Source organism: Homarus americanus, unplaced genomic scaffold (genome assembly GCF_018991925.1).
Source record: "Homarus americanus isolate GMGI-L3 unplaced genomic scaffold, GMGI_Hamer_2.0 scaffold28511, whole genome shotgun sequence".
NCBI lineage: Eukaryota > Metazoa > Arthropoda > Malacostraca > Decapoda > Nephropidae > Homarus > Homarus americanus.
Window position 1 is genome coordinate 33,165 of NW_024753169.1, and position 16,498 is coordinate 49,662.

Consider the following 16,498-nt stretch of genomic DNA (forward strand, 5'->3'; position numbering starts at 1 on the left):
AGGGTAGAGGCATTGGTTACTGCTGAACTTTCCAATAGAGATGTTTCATGACCTCATTGTCCCGTCCTATGGGAATTTTATATCTCTCTCTCTCTCTCTCTCTCTCTCTCTCTCTCCTCTCTCTCTCTCTCTCTCTCTCTCTCTCTCTCTCTCTCTCTCTCTCTCTCTCCTCTCTCTCTCTCTCTCTCTCTCTCTCTCTCTCTCTCTCTCTCTCTCTCTCTCTCCTTAGTCCAGCATTATCATACCCGCGGCACTCTCTACACCCGTAACTCTCTACACCCGTGGCACTCTCTACACTCACGGCCTCTCTACACCGTGGCGCTCTCTACACCGTGGCACTCCTACACCCGCAGCACTCTCTACACCCATAGCACTCTCTACACCCGTGGCACTCTCTCACCCAGTGGCACTCTCTACACCCGCGGCACTCTCTACACCCATGGCACTCTCTACACCCGTGGCACTATATCAATCAGCAGCATTAGCAGTATCTAAGGCGGGGATAATGGCACTGTAATAATGAGGGCGGGCGGCGGTGTGTGGCGGGTCCCGGGGGAGGCTTGGTGCTGCTGCCTGCCTCTGACTGATAACCACCCGCCCTCCACGATACTGCTGATCCCTTCACTACCCCTCCTCCTTCCCTCCACCGCCTCCTTCCCATTACCCCCTCCTTCCCACTCTCCTACCCCACCTTCCCACTATGCCTCCTTCCCTCCCGTGATGTTTAGTTTGGCATTGATAGGTGATTCAGACATAATTATAACTACAGGCAGACAGAAAGACAAGGATTAAAGACAGACAAACAGACAATCTTAATTACGGAAAGACACACAGCCACATAATTACAGAGACAAACAGTTATAATTACTCTTAAACATGATTATTAATAGAGCAACAGTGATTACTCTCTCTCTCTCTCTCTCTCTCTCTCTCTCTCTCTCACGACTGCTAAGAGAAGAAAAACACCAATATGATAATGATGTGAAGACTGAGGAGGAGGAGGAGCCTAAGGACACACACACACACACACACACACACACACACACACACACACACACACACACACAGAGCCGCCCCGACTCCCGTAAGATTTATGTAGGGCAGACCGCCGAGTTTTCTTGTATAGCTATATAAATGGAAATAAGGGAGGGCAAGGGTGATGAAACCTGCCTCCAGTATAACTAGCAGGTGTTGGATTAACTCTCCCTCTCTCCTTCTCCCTCTCTCCCTCCCTCCCTCCTTTCATTTCTCTCTCTCCTGTCTCGGAGTGAAGTGGCGGGAGGGTGGTGAGGGGTGGGAGAGGAGCGACACAAGAGGGGTAGGAGAGGATCATAGGGGATGGGGGAGAGGCGTGAAGGATGCGAGAGAGGCATAGGAGACGGCGTGAGGAGCAAGGGAGAGGGGTGTAAGGAGCAAGGGAGAGGTGTGAGGGGCGTGAGAAAGTCAAAAGAGATGGAGGGGCAGGAGAGGAGATGGGTCATACACACACAAACTCACACTAGCTGCCACACTCTCTCGGCACTCTACCATGATGGAGTAAATTTCTCAAACTTTCTTATCGACAATGAATACTTTTTTTTTTCGCTTTCGTTATCATGGAGTTAAGAGTGTAATGCTTTCTAATCGATGTGCAATAATAAAATATGGTTTTCCTTTCAATGCGTCACCATGGATGAGTGTGTTATGTTAGGGACCAGCGGTTCTTTTGATGGTCTTGAAGATGAGAGTTGTAAATAAAGTTTGTTAATCATTGCAAGGTCTTAGGTAATTTGTTGTTGCAAGTTCCAAATTAAGAGAGATGGTTAATTATTGCAAGTTCCAAGAGAGGTAATTAATTCTTGCAAGCTCCAGTAATTAATTGAATCAAGTTCTAAGTTATGAGAGGTAGTTAAGTATTGCAATTTCCACGACAGGTAGTTAATAATTGCAAATTTCAATTTAGCAGACTTACCGTGGCACACAGACCATTCTAACTACAACTAATATTTCTCGGCACGACACCCCCCCCACCCCCTCCACCGGATATCATTATTATATTTTACCTGTAAATTATTAGGGCTAAGGCTTACCTGTCTGATATAGTGACTCTTGTATTACGGGCTTAGAGGGAGGTAACTCAGGTGTGTACGTGCGTGCGTGCGTGTGTGTGTGTGTGTGTGTGTGTACCTCCACCATCCATCCAGCTTAACGGTACTACCCTCTCTAATGTTACCCACTTTCGGTATCTCGGCTCCCACCTGTCCACCACCGCGGATATCGATGATGAGATTCAACATCGGATCAGATGTACATCTCAAGCCTTTATCAGGCTCCGAAAACTTGTCCTCAGCTGTAGGGAGCTGAAATTATCGACAAAACTGCTATATGGCAGTGAGACATGGGTCACATACTGTACAGGAGGCACCTCAAGGCACTTGAAAACTTTCACCAATGTAGTCTACGTTCCATCCTCCGAGTTTGCTGGGAAGACAAGAGTACAATTGCCAGTATTCTTGCTGACACCAACTGTAGGAGCATCGAGGCTACCATTATCCATAAACAACTACGCTGGACTGGCCATGCTACCCGCATGGACGACAGTAGACTGCCAAAACAGTTACTTTACAGTCACCAAACGAATAGTAAACGTAACGCCGGCGGGCAATTGAAAAGGTATAAGGATAGTCTTAAGACAAACCTGAATAAGTGCCAAGTCGACCCCCTCACCTGGGAGACGATTACTCCACATCGTAACGCTTGGAGGAGCACCACACGAGGTGTCAATACTCTCGAGTTAGCCCGACTGCAAACCGAGGCAGACAAGCGCCAACGCAGGAAAGGCGGGGTGAAGCGAGGCGGGGTGGGGGCGCTAATCCTCAGGTGATCCTCAGTCACGTACGTCACAAACCACCGCCAGCCAACGCACCACTCAAGAGACTCTGGTGTGCGCGCAAACAAATCACTCAGGTATCCACTTAGACGGTAAACAACGTAATACTGTTTGCCTCACACTTTACGTCCGGCGACTCTGTAAATCTCCAAAATACATCACCGTACACACTATATACATCACCATACACACTATATACACCACCATACACACTATATACATCACCATACACACTATATACATCACCATACACACTATATACATCACCATACACACTATATACACCACCATACACACTATATACACCACCATACACACTATATACATCACCATACACACTATATACACCACCATACACACTATATACATCACCATACACACTATATACATCACTATACACACTATATACACCACCATACACACTATATACATCACCATACACACTATATACACCACCATACACACCATATACATCACCATACACACTATATACACCACCATACACACTATATACATCACCATACACACTATATACATCACCATACACACTATATACATCACCATACACACTATATACATCACCATACACACTATATACATCACCATACACACTATATACATCACCATACACATACAATACCATACAAACAATATACACACACACACACACACACACACACACACACACACACGGAGTACACAACTGCATCCTCTCTAATCAGCTGTCAGCCTCCTCAGTTATTAATTAGTAGAGTCAACCAACTGTCTGCACCAAGGACTCCCGATTAAACTTAATAGCTTGAGCCCTCGACCAATATGCCAGGCTTATGTACTAAATACTGTCACACTACCCTGAGTTAATTACATCAAGTGATATTAGGTGTGTTTGGTCTGTGCTGAGAGTAGAGTAGAGTAAGGTAGAGAAGAGTAGAGTAGGGTAGGGTAGGGGAGAGTAGAGTAGAGTAAGGTAGAGGGTAGGGGTAGGGGTAGGGGAGAGAGGGGGAGAAGGTAGAGGGTAGGGGTAGGGTAGGGGAGAGAGTAGGGGGAGGAGAGAGTAGGGGTAGGGTAGGGTAGGGGAGAGTAGGGGGAGAGGAGTAGGGTAGGGTAGGGGAGAGTAGAGTAGTAGAGGGTAGTAGAGAGGGTAGAGGGAGTAGGAGTAAGGAAGAGTAGAGTAGTAGGGTAGAGTAGGGGTAGGGAGAGTAGGAAGGTAGAGTAGAGGGTAGGTGGGGTAGAGTAGGAGAGTAAGAGAGTAAAGTAGGGTAGAGTAGGGTAGAGGGTAGAGTAGGGTAGAGGTAGGGTAGAGTAGTAGAAGGTAGAGTAGAGTAAAATAGAGTAGAGGAGAGAAAGAGTGTGTTTAAGTTTACGTATAAGCCTGTGTGTGTACCTGCTGAGGGCGTGTACCGGCTTGAGGGCGGTGTACCGACTTGAGGGCGTGTACCGGCTGAGGGCGTGTACCGACTTGAGGGCGTGTACCGACTTGAGGCGTGTATGGTACCAACTTGAAGGCGTATACATGTAGTACCTACTTGACGGCGTGTACCTACCTGCGGCGTGTACACCTGACAATGTGTACCTACCTGAGGGCGGTGTACACACCTGACAATGTGTATCTACCTGAGGGCATTTACCTGCCTAAGAACCTCCAAGGGGATGAAACATTTAAATTTCCTACGTATATTTCGACTGTATTTTTGAGTCATTTCATCTCCTTATATTTTTACAGTACGAGCGCACACGCACACACACGCACACGCACACGCACACGCACACACACAGGTAAGGCCACCCCTCAGGCAGGTAACCTTCATGAGTTACTGTTGAGCTGAGAGACAAAAATGGACTATTGGAGTGTGTGCTCGAGAGAGAGAGAGAGAGAGAGAGAGAGAAAAAAAAAAAAAAAAGAGAGAGAGAGAGAGAGAGAGAGAGAGAGAGAGGCCATCCACAACACTGACAAGAGGTAGTGGCACCAAAAAAGGGATGCTGGTGGGTGATAAGGGTGGCAGGGCGGTGGTGGATGGAGACCGCCCAGTAGGAGCCATTAGCTATAATGGAGGATCACACAACAGAGCACAGAGCCGCCCTCACTAGTGCCACCCCTCATCCCTCCACGTGCCGCCCATCCTTCCAGTGCCTTCCTTCGCTCATCAGTGCCGCACCACCCTACCAGTGCCCCCTCCCTCACTAATGCCGCCCATCCTTCCAGTGCCACCCACCCTTCCACTGCCGCTCTCCTCACCAGTGCCACCCCCTCGCCGCCTCCCTCACCAGTGCCACCCTCCCACGCCTCCCTCACCAGTGCCACCCACCCTTCCAGTGCCGCTCTCCTCACCTCAGTGCCACCCACCTTCCAGTGCCGCTCTCCCTCACCAGTGCCACCCACCCTTCCAGTGCCGCCCCCAACAGTAATCTGATTATTAAAGACAGGCATTATGCTACCAGGGGTGGGAGAGGGAGGAGGAGGAGGAGGGAGATTGAAGGGGAGAATATGGAAGAGGAGGAGGAAGAATGATAATATGCCCAGTTGAATCGTAATTACTAATGATGGGATAGTAATGATGGGATAGGTGTGAAGGTAAGAGAATGGGAAGATACAGAGCCAATAAGAAGACCTGAAATGGGATGGAATGGGATGGATGGGATGAAGGAACAGTAGGTGAGGTTGAGAATAGAGACGGGATAAGATAATGGTGGATAAAGTGGCTGGAAATAAAAGAAGGGATAGATAATGGGAAGAATGGAAGGGTAAAGAAGGAACAAAGTTTAAAATTGGGTCAGTCATATTCAGACATAATGGAGGCGGGTCAAGGTTCGCAGACCGACCGACCGACCGACACACACGCACAGAACTTGGTGCCACAGCGGCTAGGCCAAACACCCCAGCTGTTTACAATAAGGACATGGAGAACACTAGAATGTGGGGTCAAGAATTAAAACAGGATAGAGGCTAGACTGTCACTAAGGGATAGGATAAGAGGATAGAAGCTAGACTGCCACTACAGGATAGGATGACAGGATAGAAGTTAGACTGTCATTACAGAATAGGATAACAGGATAGAGGCTAGACTGTTACCACGGGAAAACAGGATAGAGGCTAGACTTCCACAACAGGATAGGATAACACTGCAGCATAAGAATAACTCCGGATTGTATAATGATGAGCCCAAGATATTGTTGGAACTCTGGATCGGAGCCAAATATGTTATATAGAACGAGATAGACTTGTAACACACACACACACACACACACACACACACACACACACACACACACACACACACACACACACACACACACACACACACACACACACACACACACACACACACACACACACACACACACACACACACACACACACACACAACAAACACACACACACACACACAAACACAACACACACACACACACACACACGTTATTAAATTCCTCACCTTCCCCACCATTACACCCAACAGGACGTAAGATGCCCATACCATTCCTGTTATTCTCATAGTACACGTCCCACAAGACGGACAGACAACAAACGCTGCATAACGTAACATCAAGCCACGGGGAAAAACAGGCAACGCAACATCAGGCCAAGGAAAACAGGCAACGCAACATCAAGCCACGGGGAAAAACAGGCAACGCAACATCAGGCCACGGGGAAAAACAGGCAACGCAACATCAGGCCACGGGAAAAACAGGCAACGCAACATCAGGCCACGGGGAAAATCAGGCAACGCAACATCAGGCCACGGGGAAAATCAGGCAACTCAACATCAGGCCGCGGAAAAATCAGGCAACGCAACATCAGGCCACAAAAAATCAGACAACGCAACATCAGGCCACGGGGAAAAACAGGCAACGCAACATCAGGCCACGGGGAAAACAGACAACGCAACATCAGGCCACGGGGAAAAACAGACAACGCAACATCAGGCCACGGGAAAAACAGACAACGCAACATCAGGCCACGGGGAAAACAGGCAACGCAACATCAGGCCACGGAAAACAGGCAACGCAACATCAAGCCACGGGAAAAAACAGGCAACGCAACATCAGGCCACGGGAAAAGAGCAACGCAACATCAGGCCACGGGGAAAAACAGGCAACGCAACATCAGGTCACGGGGAAAAACAGGCAACGCAACATCAGGCCACGGGGGAAAACAGGCAACGCAACATCAGGCCACGGGGGAAAAACAGGCAACGCAACATCAGGCCACGGGGAAAAACAGGCAACGCAACATCAGGCCACGGGGAAAAAACAGGCAACGCAACATCAGGCCACGGGAAAACAGGCAACGCAACATCAGCCACGGGAAAATCAGGCAACGCAACATCAGGCCACGGGGAAAACAGGCAACGCAACAAAGCCACGGGAAATCAGGCAACGCAACATCAGGCCACGGGGAAAAACAGGACAACGCAACATCAGGCCACGGGAAAATCAGGCAACTCAACATCAGGCCACAGGGAAAAACAGGCAACGCAACATCAGGCCACGGGGAAAACAGACAACGCAACATCAGGCCACGGGGAAAAAACAGGCAACGCAACATCAGGCCACGGGAAAACAGACAAACAACATCAGGCCACGGGGAAAAACAGACAACGCAACATCAGGCCACGGGAAAAACAGGCAATTTGGGCTAGATATGGTCCAGTCAATCTGTTGTAAGAGTCGCCCACCCCATTGTTTGAAGGCACAGAGTAAAAAAAAAAAAAAAGTGGGATTTTCAAGGAGGGTCCTAAGGTTGTATGGAGGCAAAGGAAGATGGGATTCATTCACCCTAATGCCCACTGTCTACAAGGGTTAGGTTAGGTTGAATGTTCATAGTGAATGTTGAAACTACGGATTAATTGTAAGGTTGAATAGGTCCAACTACGGCCCCTATTGTGAGGTTGAATAGTTCCAACTACGGCCCCATTGTGAGGTTGAATAGTTCCAACTACGGCCCCTATTGTGAGGTTGAATAGTTCCAACTACGGCCCGTATTGTGAGTTGAATAGTTCCAACTACGGCCCCTATTGTGAGGTTGAATAGGTCCAACTACGGCCCCTATTGTGAGGTTGAATAGGTCCAACTACGGCCCCTGAGGAGGTTGAATAGTTCCAACTACGGCCCCTATTGTGAGGTTGAATAGGTCCAACTACGGCCCCTATTGTGAGGTTGAATAGTTCCAACTACGGCCCCTATTGTGAGGTTGATATGTCCAACTACGGCCCTGTTGTGAGGAGATCCAGGAAACACAAGACATTACGGTCACCCTCAAAAAGAATTCCGACTATCCTGATGACGCCGCTAGAAGTTCCCCGTAGTCTCCAAACATCTACTTAGATTTCGACAACAGACTGGACCCCATATGATGATCTTTAGCTGGATTCCATGAACTAGTTTGTGGAATGATAACGAAGATATTACGAGCCCTCCTCGTGTTGTATGTCTGGTGGAGATCCTCACCTTCCATGACTCTGACGACCCGACATGCTTTTTCATCCAGACCTCAGCTGCTGGCGGAGTGATGATCGTCCGTGGCCCTGGGAGCACCACTACCACACCGGGTGATCAGGACTGACGGCGACGCAACAGAAGAAGACCAGGTGAATAAAAAAGACGATCAGTGAAAGAGTTGGGCAAAGGTTAGTATAAGAATGAGAGGAGGAAAGAGTGGAAGAAAGGGAAAGGAAAGGGAGAGGAAGAAAAAGAGGAAGAGAAAATTGGAAGGAAAGGGCGAGGAAGGAAAGGGTGAGGAGAGGGAAAAGAGGGAGGGGAAAGGGGAAGAAACAGGAAGATGAAAGGGAGAGTAGACAAAGAGAATGAAAAAAAGAGGAAAAGGAAAGGAGAGGAAAAGCAAAGAGTACCAAGAGAAAAGACGAATAGTGAAAGAGAAGGTAAAATGGCATAAGAATGAAGTGGAGGTACAAAGGAAGGGGGGAAACAGCTGAAGTGGGAAAGGGAGTGAGAGGAAGACTGGAAATCACGTACGGGAGAGAGAGAAAAAATGGTAAGAGAGGAAAGTGTGAAAGAACATGGGGGGAGAGGAGTGGAGAGGGAAGGAGAGGGAGAGGGAAGGGGAGGGAGGGAGAGGGGAAGGGGGAGGGAGGAAGGGGGAAGGAAAAGTGGAGGGAGAGGGAGGAAGGGAGGGGAGGGGGAAGGAGGAGGGCAGGGGAACACACGACACATTTACTAGAAAGAAAGACTGGAAATCACGTAGAGGAGAGAGGAGGGAAGGGAGGGGGGGTTGGGAGGGGGGGCGGGGAGGAGGGGGCAGGGGGAGGGGGGGGGGGGGGCAGGGGAGGAGGGGGGCAGGGATTTTGGGGATTGGGAGGGAGGAATACAGCACATTTACTACAGCTCTGAGGAATGCAATCACGAGAACAACCCGGGAAGTTTGAGCCTGACGAAAACCATCAAGATGATGTTTAGTTCCGCCCTGCCTATCCTGCCCTATTTCCTGCCTATCCTGCCCTATTTCCTGCCTACCCTGCCCTATTTTCTGCCTACATGCTTATCCTGTCATATATCCTGCCTGCCTGCCTATCCTGCCATATTTCCTGCCTGCCTATCCTGTCATAATTCCTGCCTGCCTATCCTGCCCTATTTCCTCCCTGCCATATTTCCTGCCTGCCTGCCTATCCTGCCATATTTCCTGGCTTCCTATCCTGCCCTATTTCCTCCCTGCCTATTTCCCGCCTGCCTATCCTGACATATTTCCTGCCTACCTATCCTGCCCTATTTCCTCTCTGCCTACCCTGCCTTACTTCCTACTTGCCGGCCTATCCTGCCTTACACCCTGCTGCAGCCATCAGTATCCGGGGTACATATCCAACATCAAACCATATATTACAATCCTCGCTGCCAGTGTTCGGGGTTCGTATCCAACATGGGTCACACCACGACACAAAGAAGACCAACAACCTCCACCCGTCGACTCCCTAAAGAGAAAATATTAATACCTGCAAGAAGTGATTTATTCCTCTGTTTTGTGTGAGTCTCTCGGCCAGAACCAGTCAAGGGCCATTAAGTCTTCGCCACATTAGTCGAGCCTCCTTAAGAAAAACACTTCCCTCCCCCTCCCTAATAAAAGAAGGGAAAATGGAGAAAAAATTTATGGATGTTAAAAATTGAGCAAAAAGGAAGTTATGGTATATTTATGTTACTTAATATCACTAATAATAATGATACTTTTACCTTTGCTACTACTATTACTACTACTACTACTACTACTACTACTACTACTACTAAAAATAATAATAATAATAATAATAATAATAATAATAATAATAATAATAATAATAAAACTAATAATAATAATAATAATACGGTAATAATGTTAATAACAATAAAAAAATAATATGAACATCCCATGAGAACAAAAATAACAGTAAGAAGTTCGTTAAACGTGAAAACGATCTCCTTAAACACAAGAACGAACTCCTTAAACGTAATAAAGGCTTCGTTAAACGTAATATAAGATTCGTTAAACGTAAAAATAACTTATATTTAAAACCGAACTCGTTATACAGTACGTAAAATCGAGTTCGTTACAAGTGACAGGTAGTGGTACTTCTGTCCAATCTAGACACACACCCCAAAAATCGACGGACAAGTGGTATACAATGTTAAGTGACAGAATACCTAAGAGTGACAACTACTGTACGTGGACGGGAAGATTTTCTGACACACTGAGGCACTTGCTTACCCGTCCACAAACTTACCCAGGCAGAGGAGTTGGTGTGAGGTAGGTGGGTGGTTGAGTGGGTGTGAAGTGGGTGGATGAAGCGGGTGTGAAGTAAGTGGGTAGTTGAGTGGGTAGGTAAGTGGGTAGGTGGGTGGATGGTAAGTATGGGTTAAGTTTTTGTTGGATTATATTTAAGTTGGTTTGGTTAGGTTAGATTAGGCGAGTCAGGATAGGTGGGTTAGATGAAGTTGGCCAGCTTGTGTAACGATGTTCTTACCTCCAATCAACACACACACCCCGGGTCTCTCTAGTGCGAGTTGCTTACCTCATTTACTTCCTCCCCACCCCCATCTTCCTTACCCCCACCTCCCCTTACCCCCACCTCCCCTTACCCCCACCTCCCCTTACCCCCACCCACATCCCCACCCCCCCACCCCCACCTCCTTACCCCACCTCCACCTCCTTACCCCCACCTCCCTTACCCCACCTCCCTTACCCCCACCCCACCTCCTTACCCCACCCCCACCTCCTTACCCCCTCCACCTCCCTTACCCCACCTCCTTACCCCCCACCCACCTCCCTTACCCCCACCTCCCTTACCCCCACCTCCCTCCTTACCCCCACCTCCCTTACCCCCCACCCCTCCTTACCCCCCACCTCCCTTACCCCCCACCTCCTTACCCCCCACCTCCCTCCCTTACCCCCACCTCCCTTACCCCCCCTCCCTTTCCCCCCCCCCCTCCCCTTACCTCATCTCCCTCCCACCCCCACACCTCCCCTTACCCCACCCCCACCTCCCTTACCCCCACCTCCTTACCCCCCACCTCCACCTCCTGCCCCCCCCACCTCCTTACCCCACCCCCCACCTCCATACCCCACCCCACATCCCTTACCCCACCCCCACACTCCCTTACCCCCCCACCTCCCTCCCTTACCCCCCCACCTCCCTTACCCCCTATCCCCTTACCCCCCTCCCCTTACCCCCACCCCCACCTCCCTTACCCCCACCCCCCACCTCCCTTACCCCCCCCACCTCCCTCCCTTACCCCCCCACCTCCCTTACCCCCCCCCCACCTCCCTTACCCCCCTCCCCTTACCCCCCCTCCACCTCCCTTACCCCTCTCTTACCCCCACCCCCCTCCCTTACCCCCCACTCCTTACCCCCACCTCCCTTACCTCCACCTCCCCTTTCCCAAAAACTTATCCCCCTCAATTTCCTTCAATCTACAGTTATTTACAATTTACAATATATTTCCCCATTGAAAATAATTTACAAGACTTTTTATTACCTTAAAAAATATTTGGAGTGAAAAAGTTTAAAGTAATTTGCATATCAGGAAAGTTTTGAACAAAATGTGTAAATCATAAGGAGAGAGAGAGAGAGAGAGAGAGAGAGAGAGAGAGAGACCTACGCCACACCGTACTATATAGACCTTAGTTAAATATCACATGAAATCACTACAATCAACCACGTCAACCAAAGTAAACAACCACATCTCACGGCAAACAATCAACCACATCTCACGGTAAACAATCAACCACATCTCACGGTAAACAATCAACCACATCTCTCACGGTAAACAATCAACCACATCTCTCACGGTAAACAATCAACCACATCTCTCACGGCAAACAATCAACCACATCTCTCACGGTAAACAATCAACCACATCTCTCGATAAACAATCAACCACATCTCTCACGGTAAACAATCGACACATCTCTCACGATGAAGCAATCAACCACATCTCACGAGCAATCAGCCATCTCTGGTAAGCAATCAACCCTCTCACGGTAAGTAATCAACCCACATCTCTCTGATAGCAATCAGCCATCTCTCGATAAACAATCATACATCTCTCACGGTAAACAATCAACCACATCTCTCACGGCAAACAATCAACCACATCTCTCACGGTAAACAATCAACCACATCTCTCGATAAACAATCAACCACATCTCTCACGGTAAACAATCAACCACATCTCTCACGGTAAACAATCAACCACATCTCTCGATAAACAATCAACCACATCTCTCACGGTAAACAATCAACCACATCTCTCACGGTAAACAATCAACCACATCTCTCACGGTAAACAATCAACCACATCTCTCACGGTAAACAATCAACCACAGTAAATCAGCAGGTGTTAATTAACCAGACAACCTTAAAAGTATCTTCCTTCATAAACACAATTAAAATAACTAATTAACCTGCACACGGACTCACTAATTAAAGGTATCACACCTGAGAAGAAATACGACTGTCTTGGTGTTGTTTTTCAAATTAATTAAAAAAAATCATGTTTTTTCTTGCGAAGTGATTCATGCCACCCACGTCCACCAGCTAAGTGATTCATGCCACCCACGTCAACCAACTAAGTGATTCATGCCACCCACGTCCACCAGCTAAGTGATTCATGCCGCCCACGTCCCCCAGCTAAAATCAGTTAGTACGCCAATCAGCCCAACTAAAGTGATTCATGCCACCCATACAGCTCAGTGATTCATGCCACCCACGTCCACCAGCTCAGTGATTCATGCCGCCCGCGTCAACCAACTAAGTAATTCATACCGCCCGTCCCCCAGCTAAGTGTTTCATACCACCCACGTCCACCAGCTAAGTGATTCATACCGCGTCGCCAGCTAAGTGATTCATACCCGTCCACCGGCTAAGTAGTTCATACGCCCGTCCCCCAGCCCTAAGTGATTCATGCCGCCCACGTCCCCCAGCTAAGTGATTCATGCCACTCACGTCACAGCTAAGTGATTCATGCCGCCCACGTCACCCAGCTAAGTGATTCATGCCGCCCACGTCCCCCCAACCAGTGATTCGGTACCACCCGTCACCAGCTAAGTGATTCATGCCACCCACGTCACAGCCAGCTAAGTGATTCATGCCACCACGTCACAGCTAAATTGATTCATGCCGCCCACGTCCCCCAACTAAGTGATTCATGCCGCCCGTCTCCCAGCTAAGTGATTCATGCACCCCACGTCCACCAGCAGTGATTCATGCCACCCCACGTCACAGCTAAGTGATTCTTGCCCGTCTCCCAGCTAAGTGATTCATGCCGCCCACGTCCACCAGCTAAGTGATTCATGCCACCCACGTCACAGCTAAGTGATTCATGCCGCCCACGTCACCCAGCTACGCGATTCATGCCGCCCACGTCCACCAGCTAAGTGATTCATGCCACCCACGTCCCCCAGCTAAGTAACTCATCCCACCCACATCTCGGCTAAGTGACTCGTCTCAGCTAAGTGGCTCGTCTCAGCGAAGTGGATCATCAGGGGGGAGGTGGGTGTATATCCATTATACCACCCGCTTAGCTGTACTTTATGATAATGAAAAAACTATAAAAAAAAATGTTCCCACCCAGATTAGCTTTCAAGATTTCTTAGCTTTGGAATGGGTTAGTTTTTAGCTTTTGGATAACTGGATCTCGGGGTCAGCTAAATGGATTTTTTTTTTATGTTTAAGCTTTGTATATGTTAGTTGTATATTTATTTTAGCCGTTTCCCGTTTATTATTGTCACGTGAATATTATGTTTTGTCAATTGTTTTTATTATTCCACTCTCAACACACCTCAACAACACTCCCTCTCAACACACCCTCAACACACCCTCTCAACAACACTCCCTCTCAACACACCCTCTCAACAACACTCCCTCTCAACAACACTCCCTCTCAACACACCCTCTCAACACACCCTCTCAACAACACTCCCTCTCAACACTCCCTCTCAACCGAACTATATTATCATCATATACCAAGCCATACTTTACCTCGTCACCCGTGAAGAATTTGGCGAGAGTTATGTCGCTAAAAAAAATTATTATTACTTATGTTTAATTTTATGGCTGTATTTAGTTACACATTTCGTAAACTACTACTTAAGTTGATGACTAACATACTACACGCCATGATTTAACAACGTCATCTACACTTTTGAGATAGTCGTCGCGAAATATTAATCTAAATATCGGGGTCCATTTTTTGTTTCCGTTTTAGCTCGCGTTGCCAAGTGACGCTAACAAGTCGTTCGGTAAGTAACTTTACAATATTATTTTGATTTTACGACAAATGTGACTTTTAAGATTATGTGAATTCTCAGAGATTTTAAATTATTAATAAGAAATAATATGGGGAGTGTACATGGAGGAGTTTAATGAGTAGTAAACACTAACCTCTACTATGTCTGATAAACAGTCCACGTGACGGACTCCTCGTTTTCTATGCAGTCAAAAGTTCGTAGTCAATTTTTCAGCTGAACTCTCCTTCATAAACGTCATTTCTCTCGTTCACTTGTCATTTTCACACATATTATATTCGTTTTTAGTAATTATGTTCAAGTATGATCATTGCTGAAAACGTCATTTAGATAAAAACTTAAAGAAATGCACAAATAAACACAGACTCCACCGTCCAGCAGTTGAACGTATACTGAGCGCATGAGCCGCGTAGTGCGTGTTGGTCAAGCTCCTTTCCAGTGGTGCCAAATCTAATTTTTAAAGTCGCTAATCTACCAAGAAAATCTGTTAATATATCGCTAATATAAATGTTACAAAGAACTGCAATTAACTACACTCTAAATTGCATATTTATACACAGAATCAATAAGGTACAGTTAGTGTAAGCAAAAATTATAATAACTAAATAAAATAAAACTAATTCTTGGAATTCTGCCACTTCCTTACTGCTGATTGGTCAACACTACTACAACTTGTCTCAACTCTGCCGTCACTTGTCTCAACTCCCTCCATCCTCTCCATCATACAGTACAGGTATATTCAATTTCTGAATGTGGCCCTGGATGTCAGAGCACTCCTAAGTACCACACGCCCATGAGTGCCACAGTGCTCCTGAGTGCCACAGCGCCCCTGAGTGTCACAGCGCCCCTGAGTGCCACAGCTCCCCTGAGTGTCACGGTGCCTATGAGTGCCACAGCGCCCCTGAGTGTCACAGCGCCCCTGAGTGCCACAACGCCCCTGAGCGCCACAGCTCCCCTGAGTGTCACAGCGCCTATGAGTGCCACAGCGCCCCTGAGTGCCACAGTGCCCCTGAGTGTCACAGCTCCCCTGAGTGCCACAGTGCCCCTAAGTGTCACAGCGCCCCTGAGTGTCACAGGGCCCCGAGTGCCACATTACTTCTGAGTGCTTTCCCCTGGGTGCCTTCTGGGCATAACAGGTGGTGCGCCACACAACCATCTGTCACTGCCTCAGGCCAGGACCCACGGTAATCAGCTGCCAACCTCACCTGTCCTAGGTGTGGGAGGGAGGAGGGAGGGGTGAAGAGGGGGGAGGGGGGAAAGAGTGGGGGGAGGGTGAAGAGTGGGGAGGGGTGAGAAGAGTGGGGGAGGGTGAAGAGTGGGGGGAGGTGAAGGGAGGGGTGAAGAGAGAAAGTTAAAAGAAAAAGGAGGAGCAGGAATTGAACAGGGGGAGAGAGGAATGTCAAGGGAGAAAGAGGATGGGAAAGGAAATGTTAAGAAGGGAAAGAACGAGAGAGAGAGACCCCATTATCCCCTTCCCACCTATTTTCTCCTCCCCATCTTCGCTCACCCTTCACCTCCACCCCATTCTTCCCCACCCACCACCTCCTTCCCATTATCCCCCCACCCACCACCTCCTCCCCATTCTCCCCCACCCCATTCTTTCCCACCACCACCTCCTTCCCATTATCCCCCACCACCACCTTCCACCCCATTCTTCCCCACCCACCACCTCCTCCACCCAGCCCCCCCTCCCCCTCCCTGCACCGGATATGGTCTATTTCCTTGTCAGTACTCTAACGAACTGAATCATGGCTCGGGTTAATGGCCAGGTGATGATGGTGGAGAGGTAGGAGGTAGAGGGAGGGGGTAGAGGGACAGGAAAACGGGAAGGGGGGAGCTGGGAAGAGGGAGGGAGAATGGGAAGGATAGGAAGAAGAATACAATCTTTGAATACATTATATACC

At 48.3% G+C, this 16,498-nt stretch overlaps 1 protein-coding gene across 1 annotated transcript; it reads left to right on the plus strand.

Moving 5' to 3' along the window:
- Positions 1–5,659: 5,659 nt before the first annotated feature.
- Positions 5,660–15,696, plus strand: LOC121855296 (flocculation protein FLO11-like). Its single transcript, XM_042350174.1, has 3 exons — positions 5,660–5,675; positions 6,432–7,492; positions 15,364–15,696. The coding sequence occupies exons 1-3, from the start codon at positions 5,660–5,662 to the stop codon at positions 15,694–15,696; spliced, it is 1,410 nt and encodes a 469-aa protein (XP_042206108.1).
- Positions 15,697–16,498: the final 802 nt, after the last annotated feature.

Bases quoted from the DNA above. Each gene is read 5' to 3' on its own strand.
- LOC121855296 (XM_042350174.1), top strand. The intron at 7,493-15,363 runs GCAATTTGGGCT...CCTGGATGTCAG, and splicing joins TCAGGCCACGGGAAAAACAG to AGCACTCCTAAGTACCACAC.